Source organism: Podarcis pityusensis, assembly GCF_964106645.2.
Source record: "Podarcis pityusensis genome assembly, chromosome: 12".
Lineage (NCBI taxonomy): Eukaryota > Metazoa > Chordata > Lepidosauria > Squamata > Lacertidae > Podarcis > Podarcis pityusensis.
In genome coordinates, this window is record NC_138037.1 from 48,053,466 (window position 1) to 48,075,779 (window position 22,314).

Consider the following 22,314-nt stretch of genomic DNA (forward strand, 5'->3'; position numbering starts at 1 on the left):
ACCTCGGGTTACAGACGCTTCAGGTTACAGACTCTGCTAACCCAGAAATAGTACCTCGGGTTAAGAACTTTGCTTCAGGATGAGAACAGAAATTGTGATCCGGCAGCACAGCAGCAGCAAGAGGCCCCATTAGCTAAAGTGGTGCTTCAGGTTAAGAACAGTTTCAGGTTAAAAACAGACCTTTGGAACGAATTAAGTATGTAACCAGAGGCACTCTGCAGTGGTATATTTAGTTGCATATTGTGCATGAACAAGTACAATTACATTCTAGTCACATGTGCAGGTTACATTCCAGAAGCAGCACGTAAATGCAAAAATTGCATATAACCAAAATTACCTTTCTTTTTACCTGGCAGCTAGGGGAAAGCCCCTGTGTTTCCGCTGCCTCCCCTCCTCTCCATATGCGAGCAATCAAGAGACCAGAGGAGAATGGAGGCAGGCAGAGAGAGTCATAGGCAGAAGACTGGGATGCAGCTGCAGCCAAGAGTGTATACCTTCATTATTGCAAGTTAAATGTGCGTGTGATGCAACTCGACTGTATTGCTTGTTACGAGGGTTTTCAAATTAAACACTTAAGTGGCAGACAGAAGACAGCTATGTATTCTGTCGTACACTAGAGTCCACCCCCCAATTTCTCCAATAAAGAGTAGGGGGGAAACCAGAGATCTCACCATTGTTTACATCAGCCAAGTGAAAGAAGGCCAACCAAGATTTGAGGAGGAAGCCGTGCCGTGCAATCTCAGGATTAGTAGCGTGCAGGAAATCTGCTCTTGTGAAATACGCAGATCAATCATGCAACTTGGAATATGGCCTGAAAGAACCACTTCAAGCTGAGAGCAACCTTTATTTTTTATGTATCGTAAAGAGTCAAATTATTATACCTTTTACAGTAGGCAATATATCATCCTTTGCAACCAAACGGGAAAGAAAAGAAAAGAAAAATAGCATCTCTGTGTAGAACAGGCCTTAATTCTACTAGCGCTCCTAAACTCTACTAGCACTCCTTAATTCTACTATAGCATTCTCCTATATACCCTATTCTTTCCCATTTTTATATGCTTCTTCTCAGAATCTAAGCTTTATGATGAGCAACCTGACTTTGTCTATACTCTTGCTTGCATTTCTTTGTCCATTGCAGCCTCTTGCCATCAGAATACCCTCTCACCCAACACGTGATTTTCCTACAATCAAGCGTGTCTTTTGACATGTGTTTACTTTGACTTTTCTTCAAATTTGACTCTCCTTCCACCTTCTCTTTCCTTTACTTCTCAACGTGCCTTGTCCTTGATTAGACTGTAAGCCTACAGGCAGGACTAGTTTATTTTTGGATGCTTACAGCATCAAGTATGATTAGGCACTTCATAAAACAACATGAACACCAGCTTCTGAGTAAAGATGCTTGAGGAATTTAATATATGCATTTTGAAGCAACGGCCTGATCCATACCTCCCAGACTAATATGCAGATTGGAATATAATTATTCTTCAGATTTTGTATGCATCAGAAATTTGTGATACAGTTCTCGGTGAGTACCAAAATGCATTTTAAAATGTGCATTTCAGGACAAAAATACATCTTTAAATACAAATATCTGAAAGCCTTTTAAAAAATGCAGATAAATGTGGAAATAAAATTAATATATGCAAAATTGTCATGGACTGGAAATAAGCTGATCTATCCATCTCTAGTTTTGTCCCACCACAGCGACAAAGTGAAAGTGCATGCCATATTTTGCAATTCCATTAGATGCATACAGCTTCGTCCAAACACCGTGTGCCTGTTTTATCTGAAAACAAATTTATTCTGATAACAGAAATAAGGCTCGCTAGGGTTGTGAATAGCACTACCAGTGAGGGAGGGACGCAGGTGGTGCTGTGGTCTAAACCACTGAGCCTCTTGGGCTTGCCAATCAGAAGGTTGGCGGTTCGAATCCCTGTGACGGGGTGAGCTCCTGTTGCTCGGTCCCTGCTCCTGCCAACCTAGCAGTTCGAAAGCACGTCAAAGTGCAAGTAGATAAATAGGTACCGCTCCGGTGGGAAGGCAAACGGCGTTTCCATGCGCTGCTCTGGTTTCGCCAGAAGCGGCTTAGTCATGCTGGCCACATGACCCGGAAGCTGGACAAACGCCGCCTCCCTCGGCCTGTAAAGCAAGATGAGCGCCGCAACCCCAGAGTCGTCTGCGACTGGACTTAACTGTCCCGGGTCCTTTACCTTCTACCGGGGTGGGGGAGGGGGACTATCTGCTACTTCTATCAAAACAATGCAATATAATATAATAGAGTCATTAAAACTGGTGTCACAAGATTATGAGGTCAACCACCAAACAGGGAATTTTACCCAAAAAGGTTACAGTGATTTTTCTTAAATGCAGAAGTAGTGCTGATGGCTTCAGAGGACTCAGGGGATATCGTGAACTTCAAAAACAAAACCCACACCATTTCCCAGAGAAAATACCTTAGAATGAAAACCCCCATCTGCACTATTTACTGGATGGCTCAGTTGGTTAGAGTATGATGCAGATGACACCACGGTTGCAGGCGTATTCCTGCCTTGTAGGGGCCTAGACTAAATGACCCTCAGGGTCCCTATCCAACTCTACAATTCTATATAACTGATTCCATGATTTAAAGCAGTATCACACCGTTTTAAACTGCCACAGCTTTCCCTCAAAGCATGCTAGGAAGTGTACTTTGTTTAAGGATGTTGAGAGATCCCCATTTCCCTCACAGAGCTACTTCCCCTCTGGAAATTGTAGCCCTGTGAAGGGGAATATGAGGCTCCTAACAAACCTCAGCTTTTTCAGACCCATCATCCAGGAAGCCAAACAAGCAAATGGCTGTGCCCACCCTGCTCTTCAAAAGGACAGCAAAAGGGGGCATGTCAGGTTTTGAGACAACGTCTTGGGCTTGTGCCTAACCTTTGTTGTTGTTTGGTCATTTAGTCGTGTCCGACTCTTTGTGCCCCCATGGACCAGAGCAGGCCAGGCACTCCTGTCTTCCACTGCCTTCTGCACTTTGGTCAAACTCATGCTGGTAGCTTCGAGAACACTGTCCAACCATCTCGTCCTCTGTCATCCCCTTCTCCTTCTGCCCTCCATCTTTCCCAACATCAGGGTCTTTTCCAGGGAGTCTTCTCTTCTCATGAGGTGGCCAAAGTATTGGAGTCTCAGCTTCAGGATCTGTCCTTCCAGTGAGCACTCAGGGCTGATTTCCTTCAGAATGGAGAGGTTTGATCTTTTTGCAGTCCATGGGACTCTCAAGAGTCTCCTCCAGCACCATAATTCAAAAGCATCAATTCTTTGGTGATCAGCCTTCTTTATGGTCCAGCTCTCACTTCCATACATCACTACTGGGAAAACCATAGCTTTAACTATACGGACCTTTGTTGGCAAGATGATGTCTCTGCTTTTTAAGATGCTGTCTAGGTTTGTCATTGCTTTTCTCCCAAGAAGCAGGCATCTTTTAATTTCGTGACTGCTGCCTAACCTTAGAGCTCTGCTTTGAACTCCCAAAGCATGTAATCTGCAAACTGATCTATCCTTAAACTGTGTAGTGATGAAAGTCACTGGGAATACTTGAGCTGGGAGGTTGAATAGCCTGTATTCACATGTGGGAGCCGGGGCAGGTATTGGTTGGCATGTCCACCAGCTGCATGTAGGCCCTTACTCTGCTTGTCTTAAGTGATAACACAAATGACTTTAATCGTAGCCAATGACATCATGCCAATTTAAATTCCTGCAAAACATAGGTATTTTTTCCAACATGGTCAGCAATAATAGACATGCTCTCCCCTTCCCATCTACTGTCTGCTCTCTTGTCTCTCTGGCCAATTCTCCAGCTGTGGCCCATCCTAATAGAGGAATCTTCAGCACAGATGATGCCTGGACTACTGCAAAGCTGCCTCATACATTAAGCATGTGAGAGGGAACATACCTTCCTCGCTGCCTCACATAGTCAGAGCATCTCTGCAAAAGTGACTGAGCACCAAAAGAATGTTGGCATGGTATATTAATTCAGCAGCAAATCTTCTTCTTCTTCTTAACCGCCAAGCTGTTTCCATTCACACAACTCGAAAAATAACCCCAGAACCTCTGCTCCTATGTCAGAGTTATTTAAACCTCAGAAGTAGGTGAGGCTATTTAAACATGAGCAGCAGCATGAGTAGCAATGATGTATTCTCTATTAGACTGCATAATGACTTCAAGCCAGCTTCTAAAGCAGTTATCTAGCATAAACGCCCTGCTTTCAACTATTCTGTGCCTATAGCTGACAGCAAACCCTGCTTAACGTCAATCCTTATTAGTTTCACACCTGTTCTGTTGAACAAAACACAATAGGCTTAATTGTAATTATGGTTAAAATTACTTTTGATACAAGTTGGCTATTTATAAATCGTTGTCCCACCATGAAAATAAGCTTGTGGGCCCTCTTTCTTTTTAATTAACCCCCATCATATATAGGCAGGAGAATAATCCTTTGTAATGCAGAGATTAAAAATAATAATTAAAGACTGAACCTATTCGTTTCTTAAGGGCAATCATTTCTAAAACGACTAAATGGATTAAAGCATAGTCATCATGAGCCACACAGTGAGCTCACAAATTCAGAATGCAACGAAGCACAACTTTTTTCATACAACACCAGACCTCTTCATCTTTTCAAGGCCTCAGTGCAACCGTTTCTCTACATTAATGCCTTTGGTCAGGAACTCACAATGGGCTCTTTTCAAATAACCCTTGCATGGATTTCTCATCATCCACAGACCACACCTCATCCTCGTGAGGAATGCACACTTCCCAACCTATCTACACCAAAAATAAACTAGAAGAGGGTCGCAGCAACACAAGGCCTCAGAGTTTGTGCTGACCACAGTTGAGCTGCCAACAGCAGGAGCAATGTTTTTTAAAAAAATAAAAACAAGTTCAATGAAATCCTGCTCTTGAGCATGTTTAAATTTGAGACTTGCTCAGAGCAGTATCTGATGCTCAGAAACAGCTAACAAGTTGTGTTCAATTGCTCACCTCTATCATCAACACTGTCTATCCTCCCTCCTTCCAAACTGAAGTATGAACAATGCAAGGGCACTTAATTGTTGAGCCCATTCATTTTGAGAGGACATCCTTATTTTGCATGCTATTACAGTGGTACCTTGGGTTACAGATGCTTCAGGTTACAGACGCTTCAGGTTACAGACTCCGCTAACCCAGAAATAGTACCTCGGGTTAAGAACTTTGCTTCAGGATGAGAACAGAAATCGTGCTCCGGCAGCACGGCGGAAGCGGGAGGCCCCATTAGCTAAAGTGGTACCTCAGGTTAAGAACAGTTTCAGGTTAAGAACAGACTTGCAGAACGAATTAAGTTCTTAACCCGAGGTACCACTGTATAAGGAAGTACATTACATAGGGTAATCATGTGTAGTTCTCCAGTCTGCTGAAGAACCTACAGTCTAGTATGTACTCGGAAGGACCACATAAACCTTTCTGCACTTTTATTTCATATGGTCCTTTTTCCTGTTTTGTATAATTTTCATTTAATTCTCCCCCTGCTTAGATCGTATCTGTTCCAAATATTTTCTATATTACAAAATTACAATTATTAAAAAGAAGCTCCTGTCCATCATACATCCAATGCCCTACTCACATGCCCATCTGTGAAAACAGCCAGACTGGCAGGCTTAGGGAGAGGGCATTATCGGCGATGACTCTATATTTGTGGGATGTTTTGCCCTATCAGTGAAAGCCTTTAAGAACGTCTGCAATCTTTGCTACTAGCCCAGAGATGGATGGAAGGAGAAGTACCAACAAAACAATGAATTGCAGACAAAAATGATGGAGTACGCAGAGATGGCGAAACTGACGGGGAAGATCAGAAACCAGGAAAATCAAGACTGGAGAAAATTCTTAATTTATTTAAAAGACCACTGTAAACAGTTAAAATCATTGGCAGGGATGTAATGACACATGTAATGTGGAATTAACTATGGTAACTATGGACATACAACAGATGGACAATGGTAAGAGATGCAGTAAATTTAATCTTAAATATGGAACCCATGGAGGGAAGGAGGGAGGTCCGAAGGTTCAAAAGAACCTTCTATTTTAATGTTTGAAATGGTTAAGTTAAAACGCATAAAATTGTGAAAAACCAATAATAATTAATAAATAAGAACGTCTGCATTCTCTTAAACAGGATGCTTGCTCAGATTGTTGATCTTATGAAGTGGTTGTAGCTACAATTATTGATCAGCTCTTAGTGTTCTTGCAGGCCTTGATGTGCTTTTAGTTTTAGTGCTGGTTCTTATACTAATTTTTAGTAATATTGCCGTATTGCTTTTTGAAGATTATCATTATTTATACTGTATGCTGATCAATGGAAGCTGTTGTGAGGAGGTTTTTCTCTTAAATACTTTTACAGTGGTACCTCGGGTTAAGAACTTAATTCATTCTGGAGGTCTTTTCTTCACATGAATCCTGAGGTACCACTTTAGCTAATGAGGCCTCCTGCTGCTGCCGCTGCGTGATTTCTGTTCTCATCCTGAAGCAAAGTTCTTAACCCAAGGTACTATTTTCTGGGTTAGCGGAGTCCGTAATCTGAAGCATATGTAACCCGAGGTACTACTGTAATAGTAATATGAACAATAGTGTCGTGGTCAAGGTGAATAAAGGAAACAAGCTTTTTCTTAAAACAAGGGCAACCCCTGACCAAGGAAACCCAGCAGAGAATGATTTGGTGCAAGGGTTATGTGCATGCACACAGCTTCTAAAAACTAGGAATCTTTGTGTCCTCCACTTACTGCTGACAGTTCACATGTGTGTGCAAAAATATTGTGTGTCCTCCGCCCCGCGCTTGGTCAGTATGAGTCTCTTCTTGCATCGAGGTTATAGTCCTCTATAATGCATCATAACAACAGCAGCTGGAAGCAAGACATGCACATCTGTACTAGTATTTTGTGCAACCCGCAATACTTGTTTACATGGCAGAATACAACCTCTGAATCTGAATGGAGGGCAGTTCATACATTCAGAGCCCTGGTAGAATGGCCACAATGTCTGAAGAGGAAAACAGAAGCAACTCATAATTTTCACTTTGGTTTTCTAGTTGTAGGGCAATTTGTCCCTGCACAAAGATGCCTCTGTTCGCCTTTAGCATCATGTGGAAAGTAAATGCCTGACTTGCATCTTAGCTTCTGAACAAGGAATCTTTGGAGCACAGCAGGACTGAAAACATGCCTTGTGAAAATATGCCTCGGCTCTTATCAGACTTGGTTTCTTCATCATAAATCACAAGAAATGTTGTCACCGGGGAAAAACCCCACCTCATGAGGCCCACGCGTCAGAAGCTTAGGAGCTGTCAGTAATGGAAACTCGATCCTCTGAAATGATTCAAAATGCCAACAGCCCCAGCCACAACGCTAACAAAATCAACAACTTTATTTCAGCTTCCTGGCTTTCTGAAGCGCTCAAGAAAACTTGCAAACAGAACAGTCTCTCATCATTTAAAAAATAATAATAAATTAAGCGAACTCTAGTCATTCTGAGTTACTAACAAGGTTGAAATGTCTGCTTGGGTGTGTCTGACTATCATGGTAGCTTCCTCATTAAACTCTTGCTAATGTAAGATTTTTCCCTATTGGACTTCAACTCGCATCATCCCTGACTGGGAGTCCAAACACATCTGGAGGCTCCACAGGTCATCAACGAGTTAAAGTGAAGCAAATTGTTGGTTTCTACTTTATTGTATGTACACAAAATGCAGAAATGCATATTATATGCTCTCAGATTGAAGCCAAAAGTAAAAGCATACTCTACATACTGTAACATTCTGTGTAAACCAGGCATGCCCAAAGTCCGTTGGGGGGGGGGGGCTAATCCGGCCCGCTGGTTGATTTAATCCAGCCCCCGTGGCAGTATATGTCCTGGGGTAAAATCCTTAAAAAAGCTCAGCAACTTTGGTCGGCCCTCACGCATGTTCACTTCATGAAATCAGGCCCTCTTTGAAAAAAGTTGGGGCATCCCTGGTTTAAACACAGGTAAGATTGGCTAAGAATAGACAGGGCCAGTGTTCGGAATTAGCCAGGTGCAGGCACATTTTGTGATTGGCGCGGGTCCAACTGCAACCACATGGCAATCTCTGGATACCAGGTTGGCAATTGTGGAAGGCAAAATGTCACTTAAGGAAGGATCTGAAATATTATTTTTTTTGAAGCTTGAATTAGTTTTATTCTGGATTGGGATTTTTTAATGCTTTAATGTGTTGCAAACCGCTTTGAATTTTATTCTTCAAGATAGGAATTGGTACAGAAATGCAGTGAATAAAAATAATAAAAATAAATCCCATGGCGGGGGGGAACAGTGCCTAGACCATGGGTAGGCAAACTAAGGCTTCTAAAACCAGCCTGCGGATGGTCTGGGAATCCACATGTTTTTACATGAGTAGAATGTGGCCTTTTATTTAAAATGCATTTCTGGGTTATTTGTGGGGCATAGGAATTTGTTCATTCCCCCCCCCAAAAAAAATATAGTCCGGCCCCCCAAAGGTCTGAGGGACAGTGGACCGGCCCCCTGCTGAAAAAGTTTACTGACCCCTGGCCTAGACATTCAATTGGAGTCAGTGTTAGAAACTCAGATATATAAGCTAGGCGCCAAATGACTGCTTAAACCAGGGTTACAGTTGCCAAAACAGAATGCCTCCTTGCCATTTTTGAGCCAGATGGCTTGAAAGTTGTATTTTTCAATACAACTTTTGGGTTCCTGAAACTCATTCTGATTGTGCAGATAAAATATCACAGACAGAATTCTACAGTGAGTGTGCTAGAGCAGGGGTCAGCAAACTTTCTCAGCAGGCCAGTCCACTGTCCCTTAGACCTTGTTGGGGGCCGGACTATATTTTTTTTTGGGGGGGGGGGGAGATGAACGAATTCCTATGCCGCACAAATAACCCAGAGGTGCATTTGAAATAAAAGGACACATTCTACTCATGTTAAAACACACTGATTCCCGGACCGTCCATAGGCCGGATTGAGAAGGCGATTGGGCCTTCTCAGTCCAGCCCCCCACAAGGTCTGAGGGAGAGTGGACCGGCCCACTGCTGAAAAAGTTTGCTGACCCCTGCTCCAAGTGCTGAGCCAACTAGTTCCACAAATGCTCTCTTACAAGCCTTCTTGCAGGACTTTTATGAAGATGATAACAAAGCAGCCCATATCACACAAGAACAATCCGTGGTTCGTTCTTCTAATCCAGTCATCAAAAACCTTGACTTCATTTGGCGTTTCCATCCTTTTGCCCTACCACACAGGGTTTAGCATGCATGTGGCATGCTAAACCGTGTGGCCAGCATGTATGTGTTGCAGCTGAACTGGCAGGTAGTTTTAGCATGCTAGACCTCAAAAGAAATTGCCTGCATCTCAAATATTCTTTGGATTAGACTGCCTGTGTGTTTACACAGAAATGTACCTTAAACTCTGGTTTTTCACAAGATTCTGGGAAGTAAATGTTGACTGGGGAGCAGGAGCTTTCTCCACCCCATTCTCTTCCTATCTTTAGTTCCAAATAAAAACAGTCTAAGAGTTAAAAAGGGATACTGGCAAGATATAAAACTACTGTTTTCGAATGTGTTGCCTTTTGCAACTAACACACTAATAAAAGCTAAAATGTGGCAGCTAGACTGGTGACTGGGAGTGGCCGCCTAGACCATATAACACTGGTCCTGAAAGACCTACATTGACTCCCAGTACGTTTCTGAGCACAATTCAATGTGTTGGTGCTGACCTTTCAAGCCCTAAACAGCCTCGGCCCAGTATACCTGAAGGAGCGTCTCCACCCCATCATTCTGCCTGGACACTGAGGTCCAGCTCCGAGGGCCTTCTGGTGGTTCCCTCTCTGGAAAAAGTGAGGTTACAGGGAACCAGGCAGAGGGCCTTCTCGGTGGTGGCACCCGCCCTGTGGAATGCCCTCCCATCAGATGCCAAGGAACTAAACAACTATCTGACTTTTAGAAGACATCTGAAGGCAGCCCTGTTTAGGGAAGTTTTTAATGTTTGATGTTTTATTGTGTTTTTAATGTTCTGTTGACAGCTGCCCAGAGTAGCTGGGGAAACCCAGCCAGATGGGCGGGGTATAAATAATCAGCAGCGTAGCTAGCCACTCGAGTGCCCGGTTGCGGTGTGCGCATCCTGCAACCAGGGGCGGGGCGAGCCGCCCATGGGGGTGGGGCACGCTGCGTGGAGCCTCTCTGCTACCTCCCCCTCAACTGTAGGGCGGCTGAGGGAGAGTCAGTGGGCAGACGCAAGCCGAACACTGCTGTTTCAGGCAGCACGGAGCCTGCAGGCGCCCAAGCCACCACGTCACTCCCAGGAGAGTGCTGACCCCCGTGGTGTGTTGCCCAGTGCCAGCCTTGTTTAGTTACATTTGTTGATTGAATTAAAAAGTTTTATGATCCCAATTTTTTAAATTTTTTTTAAAACTTACATTTTTGTCATTTTGTCACACACACACACCCCAGGTTGACACCCAGGGCGGACCGCACCCCCCGCGCCCCTTCCTCTGCCACTGTAAATAAATTGTTATTATTATTAATAATAATAATAATAATAAATCATTTCAGCTACAACTTTCAAACCACTCATATTTCCATTTCCTGGTTTTCACAAACTAGGATGCAATTGCTGCACACAGACTTGCACTTGTAGAATGAGTAGAGTAGGCTTGCTCTGAAAATTCCCACATGCGCAACATACGCCAAAGCTCTGGATAACTCAATGCTCCTATCATGTTCAAAACCAATTCCGCCGCTTACACTTAAATAACTATCAGGAGATTAAAGGGGTGGGGACACAATATTCTACAGCGATGAATTTCCCAGTGTATTCCATGCAAACAAATATATGTCATCAGGAAGCAATTCCTACGTTACATTTTCTTCATGGGTGTGCCTTTAGAATCACTAGACCAGAAAAGTACACACTGGGTTGGATCCAGACCCCGCCCCCAGCAGTAGCATCCCCTTAGTGGAGTTCTGCTCAGGAAAGCACAAGAAGGGCAGAGCAGAACGGCCATTTTTGCCACTCCCACCTGCAGCCTCCAGCAGTGCCTTTCAGGCTGCTCCAACTCTCAGGACTCTCATTTTTAGGGGGCACAGGGGTGCGGGAAATGAGCGCACATCGACTACTCCGCCACTGGCATTCCTTCTCTGGATCAAAAGACTTCTGCGGATGCAAAGAGTCCTGCCATTCATGTCTGGAACCTAGCCACAGAAAATATTCTTCCAGAAACTAAATGTATGTGGATTCCCCACCCCACACGAGGGAAGAAAAAAAGAGAGAGAGAGTGAGATCAAGATATTGCATTCTTTGCAGCTCCCGAAGAAAACAAACACAAAGAGGATTTCAATTCCAAAAGACTGTTTCCCATGCTCTTTCCTTTGGCAGAATCGTTCTGAAAATAGCCCTATAGAGCAAAGCCTTATGTTGGAAGAGGCCTGGAGTCAACTGTATACATTCTCTAATATTTCGGCAGTGACGCTGCCCCCTACATCCTTCTCAGGCTTTTCCTGAGGTGGTGGGGGTCTATAATTGGATTCCAAGGGGACTTGAAGTAGCCTCAGCTTTCCTCTTTCCCACAAGCACATTAATTAAAATAATCTTGCACACCCACTGTCTAGACCTTCTGTTGCCAAAATTACTATTGTGTTTCATTACATGCTTTCAGGGAGATCAAAGTAGACCGCTCGCAATGCTATTTAGTGAAGGGCAAAAGCAAAAACTTACTCCCCAAGTTTAGACGTGCTATATTGGTACACGTCTGTTTCTCCAGAGCACATTTATACATTCAGCCTGACTGGTTTCCGCACAACGTGTAGCCTCACTCCTCAGAAAAGCAAAATCCAAAATACAGCTCACATGACCACTTCTTGATGCCAGGTGATTCTAACTCTGCGCAGATTGCATCATGCCCATGATTAGAAAGAAGACTGTCTGAAACAACTGCATCTTGCGCTCAAGACAATTTTTCAAAAGCAACTGTGTGAATTGGGGCCTAGCCTACCAATAATGTGGCTGTCCTCTGTGAATTTGGGCTTTCAGGTTAAGACAGAAAGTTCTAGGAAATAACTAAGAATATTAAATCACAGTCCTTGCCTAATCTGGTATGCCCTAGTTTCAATTTTACCTAGACAAGAGCTAAACTGTGCAGCCCCACAAACCTAATTACAATTTAGCATCTTCCTGAGATAAAAAAAATTTTTTTTAGTGTTAAGACAAAATTGTTGTTAAGTCCATCACCAAAAGAAAGCTGGCGTAGCATAGTGGTTATGAACATTAACCTATGAGCAGGGAAATCCTAAATTTAAATCTCAAGCTCACTGATTGGCCTCTCCATCTATCATGTGGCATTAACAACACAGGTCTACAGCTGGAGACCACAGGGAAAGACTTCTACTGTCATGGTCCACTTGTGAACTGCTAGAGACATCCAGCTTGCCACAGAATGCTGGAGAGGATGACAAACCTTGGGCCGACCCAAGAAGGCCATTCTTATGCTCAAGAAAATGATTTGTTGAACCTTCCTGGCAATTATAGGGCAGGAATTACATGCTTTCAGAAACCAAAGTTGTTGGATTACATCTCCCATCATCTGTGACCACTGGCCATGGTAGCTGGGCCTGATATGGCCTGTAGTCCAACATCTGGAGGACAACATGTTGGCTACCCTGGCCCAGTAGTGTGGAGGGCACAGGGTGCAAAAATTGTTAGGGGTGCAAAATTTCAACACAGCCTCAACACAGCTGTGCACTTCCATTGCTGGGCTCCACTGAAAACAGCTTCTCCATGGAAAGCAGTCAAAGACCTCTGCAGATAATAGAATAACTCTTCTTTTCTTACCTCTGCGGCTGCAATCTCCTGGGTGACATCAACACCATTAGGCAGTTGAATGTGCACCCTCCCACCCACCCCTCCGCATGGTCCCCGGGTGCTGGCAGCCCTCGCTATGCCACTGCCCTGGCCTACCATATCCCTGTTAAGTGACAGCAACCGTAAGGCTAGAAAAAAATGTAAGTAGCAATGTGACGTTGTTCTCTTATCTGCACGCTCTTGGAAGCGTTTTAAATATAAGAATCAAGTAGGATAGAAGAGCGATGGATTCACTGTACTGATGCTGTTACATTTAGGACACCTAGCCCTACGATCTACCGCTGGAAAAGTAAAGGAGGCATGCGTAATTAGTGGCAAAATTATCTCCCGTTTTCAATAAAGCCAGCAGCAGATCTACCGTTTGCAATCATATGGGCAACCTCTACTCATTAAGCTACAGGCCTGCTGTTCAGCTTCTCTAAAGGTCAGTGCCCCACCTGGCAAAGAAGTAAATGGAAAAACACATAAGCTACTACTGTCAGAATTGCATAATGAGCATACCATGATAACAGATTCAAAGCCTCGTCAAGAATGCGCCCTAATGAGAAAACACCAAATATGCTGAGCACCTGCTAGTAAAAAACCAAGAAAACTAAGAAGGACGACTAAGTAAGGTGAGCCAATGGTCCAATTACTTCTTTAACCTGTGGTTCAACAAGTGGCAGCCTGGGCACTGAATCTAACTGGGCACACTCAGCTGGTTTACTGGCAAGGGAGCAAGTAAGTCCTCTTGCATGTGAGAGGCTGCAGAAGAACAAGGACATGCATCGTGGAAGTGCCCCACAGAATCCGTTTTGGCCCAGCTGGCTGCCCCATACACAAAGTCTGGGGTTCGTTCAAAAGGGCACCCTCTCTGGGGGAGCATTCTCAGTTTACATGCTGACCCACTTCTATTGTTCTATATCACCCCACCTCTTCCAGAGAATGGGACACATGAGAGGTAGCCACTTTCCTTGGTAACAGAGTGGCAGGGATGAGACTTGACTCCTCGCCCCATCAACCGTTCAGAGCGACCCAGAAGTTAGTTGCCGACGAGGGACAATTTCCCAACAATTCTTCTTAAATCCTAGTACTTTGGGGTTTACCGGGTGATGAGCTTGGTTGCCGAAACAGAATACAGCTTAAAAGCAATACAGTATTGTACAAGATACAATCTTATGTGGCCTTGGTGCCATGATCCTTAATTCACTTCCATGGAACTAAAGGCCACTTACAACTGGCCAGCTTCTTTCACACAGCATTTTTCCAGGTTGTCACCCAAACCGGCAACTGCTTTGGGTAAACCTAGTCAGCCTTTTCGGGGCGAGAACGAAACACTATTTAATCAATTTCCCCATCAGATTATTTTAAAGCCAGTGATTAAAATAATAATAGCTATAATCCGACACACAGCATAAATTAACTGCAGCCACTGAGACATTAAAATTGGTATATCAACTTGCTTCTAAAATACGCTTCCCATTCCCTTTTTCCCTAGCTTATCATTTTCTACTGAAGTTTTTATATTAAAATTGTAGCTTTCGGTAAACATAATTTGAAAAGTATTAGCTGCTCCCCATGATTACTGACACTAAAAAGAACAACACAAGAAATATGCCTGCAGGTGCAAAATACTGTAGCATTTATCAATGAACGTATAAATAAAAATCCAATGCGCTGTTAAGTGTAAAAACACATATACCTACCAAAGTAGTCAGCCTTTGGACAAACATCCATCTCCTGCTCCAGGCGCTGGGTAAGAGCTTCTAATTTTAATTCAGCTGTGGATGGACCCTGTTCCTGCTGAGGAAGGAGTGTCTGGCAGGGTAGCTTTATTTTTGCAGAAGCGGTGGTTTCTTGGTGACCAGAGTCATGCCGCAGAGTGGCGGTGCCCTCTTTAAAAGGAGATTTCGGAACATCAGAAATCATTGGCCCATGAGATGTTGAGCAGATGGAATTCTGCTCGGGACTCATGCCAGACCCAGCACAATTGAGCCTGTGATTTTGACCGTGGACTACAAAGTGACCTGTCGGTTTCGGATGAGTGTTAGTTTGCTGATAATCTACACTTGGAGGTAGGGGAGCAGGAAGGAGGCCGGAAGCTGAAGGCTGAGTACTGTCACTATGCCTCGCCTGAATATTGCCATTGCTTTTGTTTGGAGTACCAGAAGCCCACAATTCCATGCCACAGTTTGGGTTAAAATCATCAGATCGATTGGAAGGGCGTCCAGAGAATGACGGAGACCTCTGCTGCGAATATTCCACAGGCAACTCATCACCAAACCCAGTGGAAGAGGACAACGGGGTACAGGCCTTAGAGAAAGACGATGATCTCGGGCAACCTGGATTCGGCTCATAGCTTTGGCTAAGCCCCGGGCCTTCGCCACTGCTTTCCTGACTTCCATACCCGCTTTCTGAAGACCTGTAGGAGTTTCGTGGCTGCTGGTATGAATGGAGATCTGCTTGAGGTTTCGTAGGACTTCTCTGCAACGACTCATCATGATTAACGTTGGACCATAAATGGGGGCCCATGCTGGATTTCGGGCTCGAAAACTTGCCAGCATCTCTTCCCCAACTTTGAAGGCTTGCCCGGTTATCACTGTTATTGGGCTCCTCACGAGAAAGAGAACAAAAAGATGTCTTAGGATTACATGGGTTCAGCTGACCTGCTCTCTGATAACTATGTCCTCCAGAAACGTCGGAACCCTGGAGACTTTCACTGTATCCATAATCATCGCTGGACCTCTTGTCATCCTGGTATAACTTTGCTTGCTCTCCATCAGCATGCGCTTGGGGCTGGTTTGGGAAGGCAAGCTGATGGCCTGCACACACGGTTGACGGTGTAGCCAGAGGGGGCTTTGCTATATTTTCTCCTGAATGCAGTTTATTTGTTCCTGCAGTGCTTCTAGCCACAGGATGGCCTGGGAGAAGATGCTGAAGGCCAAAACCAGCCCCGCCATTTGGAGCCCCCGAGGCTGAGTTCACCAATTCCTCTTGTTCTTGCTGTTTCTGAAGGTGAATTTTGGCCATTTTGGTAGCAAAAACCCTCCTCGTTTCTTCAAATTCTGGGTTGTTCCCAACCGCTTTGTCTACTCGAAAGAGCCCATCTTTGGAGGCTTCATACATATTGAGATCTTCTATAAATTTACTCGCCTCCAGACCCAGGTCATCGTATTTGTCCATTTTGTAAAGATTCACTTGTGCCTACAAACAAGCAGGATGGAAAAACCAAAGCGATGGTATTTTAAGTGTTTAAGTCTGCTCAAGATTTCCACTCAGCAACCAATGGGGCTACTTAAGGCATCCAAAACATCCCATGTAAAACATAATTAATATTTTTTATGAGAAAAAGTAGAAAAAAACAACAATAATGCAGGTCCCCAAACCTGTTCTTAAAACGTTTCCTCTTCCTCAGGTTATACAAGATAAGTGCAGAGTGTATCCCCCCCCCAAAAATGGCAAGATCCAGTTCCTTGTGCTTTTAATCGGGCAGAAATGTTTCTTCAGGCTTCCCCGGCTTTTATTCACTTTGGTGGAAAATACTGAAATAATAAATAGAGGGAAAAGGGGTGTTTTAGCACAAATCTCACCAAAACTTACGAATTCTCTCCCCTGCTACCTCCAGAGGAGATTACCTCTTGGGCTAACCTTGGGGGCAGACAAACTGTGGGTCAGCAAGTGTTGTTTGGGGTCAGGTCAGGGTGGTGCAAGGAAGTTTCTAAACAGAGGATCTCTCGTGGATGCTTTTAGTTGAGATTCCTGCATTGCAAGGGTTGGACTAGATGACCCTGGGGTGGGGGGTCCCTTCCAACCTTGCGAGACTCTGGGGTTCCCACGGGGTCGCCGCGCGTGGAGTAAACAGGAAAAGCCCTCCAACCAGAGGAAACAGGAGCAGCTCCGGGGAAGCGGCGCGCAGGTTCCTATCCACTGCGGAGGAAGGAAGGAAGGAAACGCGCGCTTTCCAGATTCCGGCCCCGCCAAAGCAGAGGGGAAACCTTCGCCGCTCCTTCGCCGCCCACCCAACCCGACTCAAACTTGGGAAAAGAGATTTCTCTCCTCGCCACCCCGCCTTCCTCAAGAATGTCCCCCTCCTTCCCGCTCCCTCTGGGGGGAAAGAGGCCACTTGGAGCAGCGTGCGCGCAGACCTTTTACGCGCAAACTTTTTACGCGCGGAAGTTCTGCTTGCTTGCTAGTTTGCGCGCAGGCAGCGGGCAGCGCCAACCCTTTGCTGCGGCGCTTCTCCTCCTGACTCACTCACCCGAGGGCGGACTCCGCCTGCTCTGTGGGGGGAGACGAGCTTCTCGCCTTCCTTCCTTCCCCCCCGACGAAAAGTTCTCGCGGCTGCGCTAGCGGGGAGGACGGCGCGCTGCTTCTCCTTAGCCAAGGGCCGTGGCGCCGCCGCTCGCCCTTGCTCTCCGCGCAACCGCGAGGTTTCCTTCCTCCCTTCCGAGGCGCCGCTCTTTTCGGGCCGCCGAGGCACTTCGGCCTCCTCCTCTTCCCTTTCTCGCTCGCTCGACAACCCCTCGCCTTCCCGTGCCAGGCTAGAGGAGGAGGCGGGAGGAGGAGGAGGAGCCCAGGCCGGCGGGGAGGAGTTGCGAACAGGTCTTTGCAACGTGGTTGAAAGGGAAAGAGAGAGCGAGGGAGACCCGCGTTAGTCAGCGCTGGAGCGCGACCAAAACCGCCCTGCTCTCCTCCCAGCGCTTGCAGCCTCGGGTGATTTACTCGGAGCCAACACGGGAAACGGTTCTCAGGGCCCGTCCCGAAGTACTATCAGTAGCAGCAGCAGTAGTAGTAGTCCCTGCATGGTTGGCGCTCCTGCCTTCAAAACAACCCTGCGAGGTAGTCCGGGCTGAATGGCGGGTGCCTGGCTCGCTCTCAGTGGCCGCTGACACTTAATTCAGTGGTTTTCCAAGGGTGGCAAATCACCCTGGTGTAGCAGGAGGGGATGGCAGGTGTGGCAGAAAGATTCAAGGACAATCAAAGAAACGTTTAAACATGTCAGTGCAGTGTAAACATGTCTGGCGTCACTCCGAATGTGGATAGGTATCTTTCCAAAACGAGAGCAAGAGCATCAAGGGATAACTGGACAGTCCCAGGACAATGCCAGGAGTTGTTTCTGTTTTCCAATGTATTTCTTAACAATAATAATGATTTTAAAATTGGTGTGGCGCAAGTAGATTTTTATTATATAAATTCAATTAAAAATCCTATGCCCTTTTAAAATGTGTTTTGGGGGGCGTTATTTGGTTGTTTTTATTATTTATATTGCGGTTTTATATCTTGATTTTATTCTGTGCACTGCTCTGAGACCCCCGGGGTTTAGGGTGGTATCTAAATTAAATAAATGAATAATATTCCAAAAGTTTGGCCCAGAGAACAAAGTTTGAGAACCACTGCACTAACAAGGCGCTGCTTTTGAGCGCATGTGAGCAATGCTTCCTTCCCTCACGTTTTCTATCCATAAACAGCATTTTTGTGGGTGCAGAATTAGTCGCACTGACTTCCAAATCCAAAAGTGCAGAGGGTTTCCCCCCCCAGCTGGAGCTCACCAGAGCTCAGCTCCTGCACCTCTCAGGTGAGTGCCGTTGCCTTTCTGAGAGAACAAGGGATAAGTCTGTCGTGAGCACCTCTTTTTCTAGAAAAATAGCTCTGCAAAAGGGTATAGGTGAATGTGAAGCTAAGGACCAAGACCAAGATGACGGTCCACCAAGGTCTTGTGTTGAGCATGCTGTTTTGTGGAAGTGAGTTGTGGGCAACCTGACACCCACCAGGAGCAACACATATTGTTCATGAAGTGTGAAGAGACATTAGTGTCTCTTTTGGAAGTGCCTGGGGCATATGCTGCCCAGAGACCATCCGAGTCATGCCCCCTGACCCAAGGTCAGAAATTATAATTCACACTGCTTCAGTTTATAGTAATTAGTAAAGCTTTCATTTCTTAAAACACAAGCAGGGACCCTTGAGCCTATGGACCAAGTTAGGATTGGTACAGGCCCCAATTTGGCCTATGAGGCCATTTTTTCCAAACTGCTCACCTGCCCTACAGCTGATGTCATTGATATGTGACTTCAGGTGTGGGGTAGGTAGAGACATGGATGCAAAGGAACGAATAGGAACCTCTTGATTGTTCCCTGCCCAAAATGGGAACTCCATTACAGCTGCTCCCACCAGGGCTTGCTGTCAGCACAAATATATGTTTTTATTTATAATAAAAATATTATAATCCTCAGTTCAGTAAAAAGATCTCCATGTGCTTTATGTAAACCCAGCAAAAATGCAAACAAATCATTTAATATTTTCCCTAAAAACTAGATTAAACAAAGCGCAAATCACAAATAAAACAGAGAATTTCCATTTGCCCAAACAAGACTTGAATATGCCAAACTAAGCTCTCAGTATGACAGCCCTGAATCTGTTTGTGTTTACCTATTATTTCTACAGTAACTGTAATTAGAAAAAACATGCTATAGGTTTTTCTCAAAAGAAAGCTGTATGGCAGGTCATTACGGCTGCAATTCTATAGTCACACATGAATTTGAGTCCCCTTAAAGTCAGTGGGACTTACTTCTGGGTAGACAGGTACAGGATTGTACTGAAATATCCACATTTTACATACTAGGGAACTGTGAGCGTTACTTGTGCAAAGCTGAGCAGAGATTTGAATGACTAGGTCACCTATGTTCTCGTTATTCTTTTGGCTGGTTCCCATATTCCCTTGTACTTTTATTTTTATGGACATGACATTTTGCCAAGTACAAAGCATCAGACAAAATGTTCTGAATGCATTCCGTCTATAGTAAGAAAGCCCTGTGTTTCCCTCACATTCTGTCTACATGCTTGATTCCCTAGTGGCTAGAGAACAGTTTCTCTCTCTCTCTCTGTCTCATGACATTAGAACTCATAGATATTTAGTGAAACTGAATGTTCGAATATTCAGGATAGATAAAAGAAAATACGGTACTTATTCAGGCAGTGTAGTCAAACTGTGGATGGCCACAAACCTGGATGACTTTAAAACAGGATTAGACAAATTTGTGGAGGAGGGGGTTATCAATACCTAACACGATTCAGAGCGGGCCCCTTTCTTGCCCCCATGACACCCTTTGATTCTCAGTTCAACCATCAAGTAAGGTTGGCTTGATCCTTGCTCTGCCTTGTTCCTGATGCAAATCTTCACTTATCCCTTCTTCGCTGGGGAAGGCACCATATTGTGGTTCGCCTCAGGTGCCAAAATGTATTGGGCCAGTGCTGGGACCAACACTAAGAGTATATTGCATTGACAATGCCATATATTGCAATGGGCTGATTCCATGCGCATGTTCATTATGATTGATGCATCCTTTATCAAATTCCACAGAAATGCAATCGCTCTTTAACAGATTTCTAACTGAGTCAGCTCATATGCCCATCATCAGATAACCAAGGAAAGGAAGGGATAAAAAATTAACAGCTCCAACCTAACCATGCCTACTCAGAAGTCCGATTGAATTCAGTGGAGCTTACTCCAAGGTAAATTGAATTAGGGTTGCAGCCAGAGCTGTAATCCAAAACATATGTGGTATATGGGCATGTCTGAATTGATCCTGTCATGTCCAGATGATAAAACCGTGTTTTGAGAAATAAAGCAAGTATTTCCTTCAATATATAAGCAAATTATGAGTGTGCTCAGTGTGCAAACATGCTTGTTTATTTTTCCCATCTGTTATGTACTACTCAGCGGTATTTTGTTTCACAGAATAATTGCTGCCCTTAAATCAAACATTACTGATTTTATTAAGAAACCTGCCTGATTAATCAGACTGAGGCTTTGAACAAAGGAATTTCCTATGCACAGAATTGCTAATGGCAAATAATGGAGGGAAGGAAGAAAAAACCCAGCAACCACCTGGTTTAATCCTGCTCCAATTTGTCAAGAGAACAAAGCTGCCTGCAGGACTGCGCTTGAAAACCACGAGGACGTTTAGCGCCCTCTGTGAATCTGTCTCAGTGGAAAAAATGAAGCTGATGTCTGCACAACTAAAACGAAACCTCACCAGACAAAAGATCCTGCTCAAATATATATGCAGGCTTTCCTTTCCTGATAAAGACAAATACAACAATTGTAAGCAACTCTGAAAAGTTCTTGGGACAATTTCCATCACACACACACAAAACACTTTTGTGCACAGATGTAGCAGCATAGCATATGACAGAAGAAAACCGGCTTGTGAGGAACATGACAAAGCAGGGGTAGATGCCCTCTAGATTTTGGTAGATTACAGTTTCTGTTATCTGGTGTTGGTGGGAGTTCTGTCCCAACAACATATGGAAATCACCACATTGGCTACCCGTGATCTTAGGGAAGACAGGATAGGAAAGGGATACCCCATCTCATCTGACAACCCCACTACGTTACCAATCCAATCCAACAGGAAAGACCAGGTAGCTCCAAACCCAGTTTATCCTTGCCAAACATGAGAGCATAAATAGGAACTAGCAGCTGTCAGAAGCAGAAAGATTCCGGATTTCGGTAGGTTGATGAATCAGGTAGCCATAAAGCTTCATATACGCTTTGTGAAGTTTTACCTGAAAGTACGAAAGGCACGTACAGGTATTGAGCAGTTTGCAAGGGCTGATCATCTTTAATAAGTTCTGATGGATTTTGACATTAAAAGACCTGGCGTTTTAATAAAGTGCGGTGCAGCGAACATAGGAGAAATGTCTGCTGTTATAAACTTCAACACATCTTTCCCTGCTTTACTGTTTTTAGCTTCAAGCATGCAATTTCTTCTAACACCTTGCCACCCCTACCCTTCAAGTCTGAGCAATCTGTTCCAAGAAATCGCAACACAGAATTTATCTTGCACCTGCCTTGCCCTTCACCTGTCTAGCCTGCTCTTTTACCTCCAGCGTGCCCATTACTGCATCTCCAGCCCCAGGCTCTAATTCCTGTTTACTTGATCCCGATACCTGACTCCCAGCCCACGCACAGCCACAAGTCCTGCCTCTGGGTCAGTGTTAGAAACTGAGATATGAAAGCTAGGAGCTAAATGGCACTTTAAACCTAAGTTATGGGTGCAACAACGGAATGTCTAGGCACACTTTTGTTTATAACAATAAAACAAAGCTGAAAATGAATAAACTGCAGCTAAAATATTTTGTTCGTTTTTCACATGGTCCAGTCCTTCCCCTGCCCACCCCCCACCCCCCATATATAGTCTCTTCTCCAATCTTCAGCTGGACGTGGGAAGGCAGAAAAAGGCCCTCCTTTCCTCCCACTCTGCAGTTTTAATCTGAAATCTTAGGTGCCCAGAGCTCAGAAACGGCTCGCGCTAATGTACAGTGGTACCTCGGGTTACATACGCTTCAGGTTACACACTCCGCTAACTCAGAAATACTGCTTCAGGTTAAGAACTATGCTTCAGGATAAGAACAGAAATCGGGCTACGGC

General features: G+C 44.6%; 1 protein-coding gene across 3 annotated transcripts in view; it reads right to left on the reverse strand.

Annotated features, from left to right (window-relative positions):
- The window catches only part of LIMD1 (LIM domain containing 1), a 43,145-nt gene extending 25,207 nt beyond the window's left edge, over positions 1–17,938 (reverse strand). The window contains exons 1-3 of one of the 3 annotated variants that reach the window (XM_080975865.1): positions 17,143–17,938; positions 16,271–16,426; positions 14,591–16,088 (exon numbers count right to left, since the gene is read on the reverse strand). In XM_080975865.1, the coding sequence (XP_080831991.1) occupies positions 14,591–16,067 (1,477 nt within the window). In that variant the 5' untranslated portion in view covers positions 16,068–16,088; positions 16,271–16,426; positions 17,143–17,938. Of the gene's footprint in view, positions 1–14,590; positions 16,427–17,142 lie in introns of all 3 variants that reach the window. The other 2 variants (XM_080975866.1, XM_080975864.1) reach the window with 2 other exon arrangements.
- Positions 17,939–22,314: the final 4,376 nt, after the last annotated feature.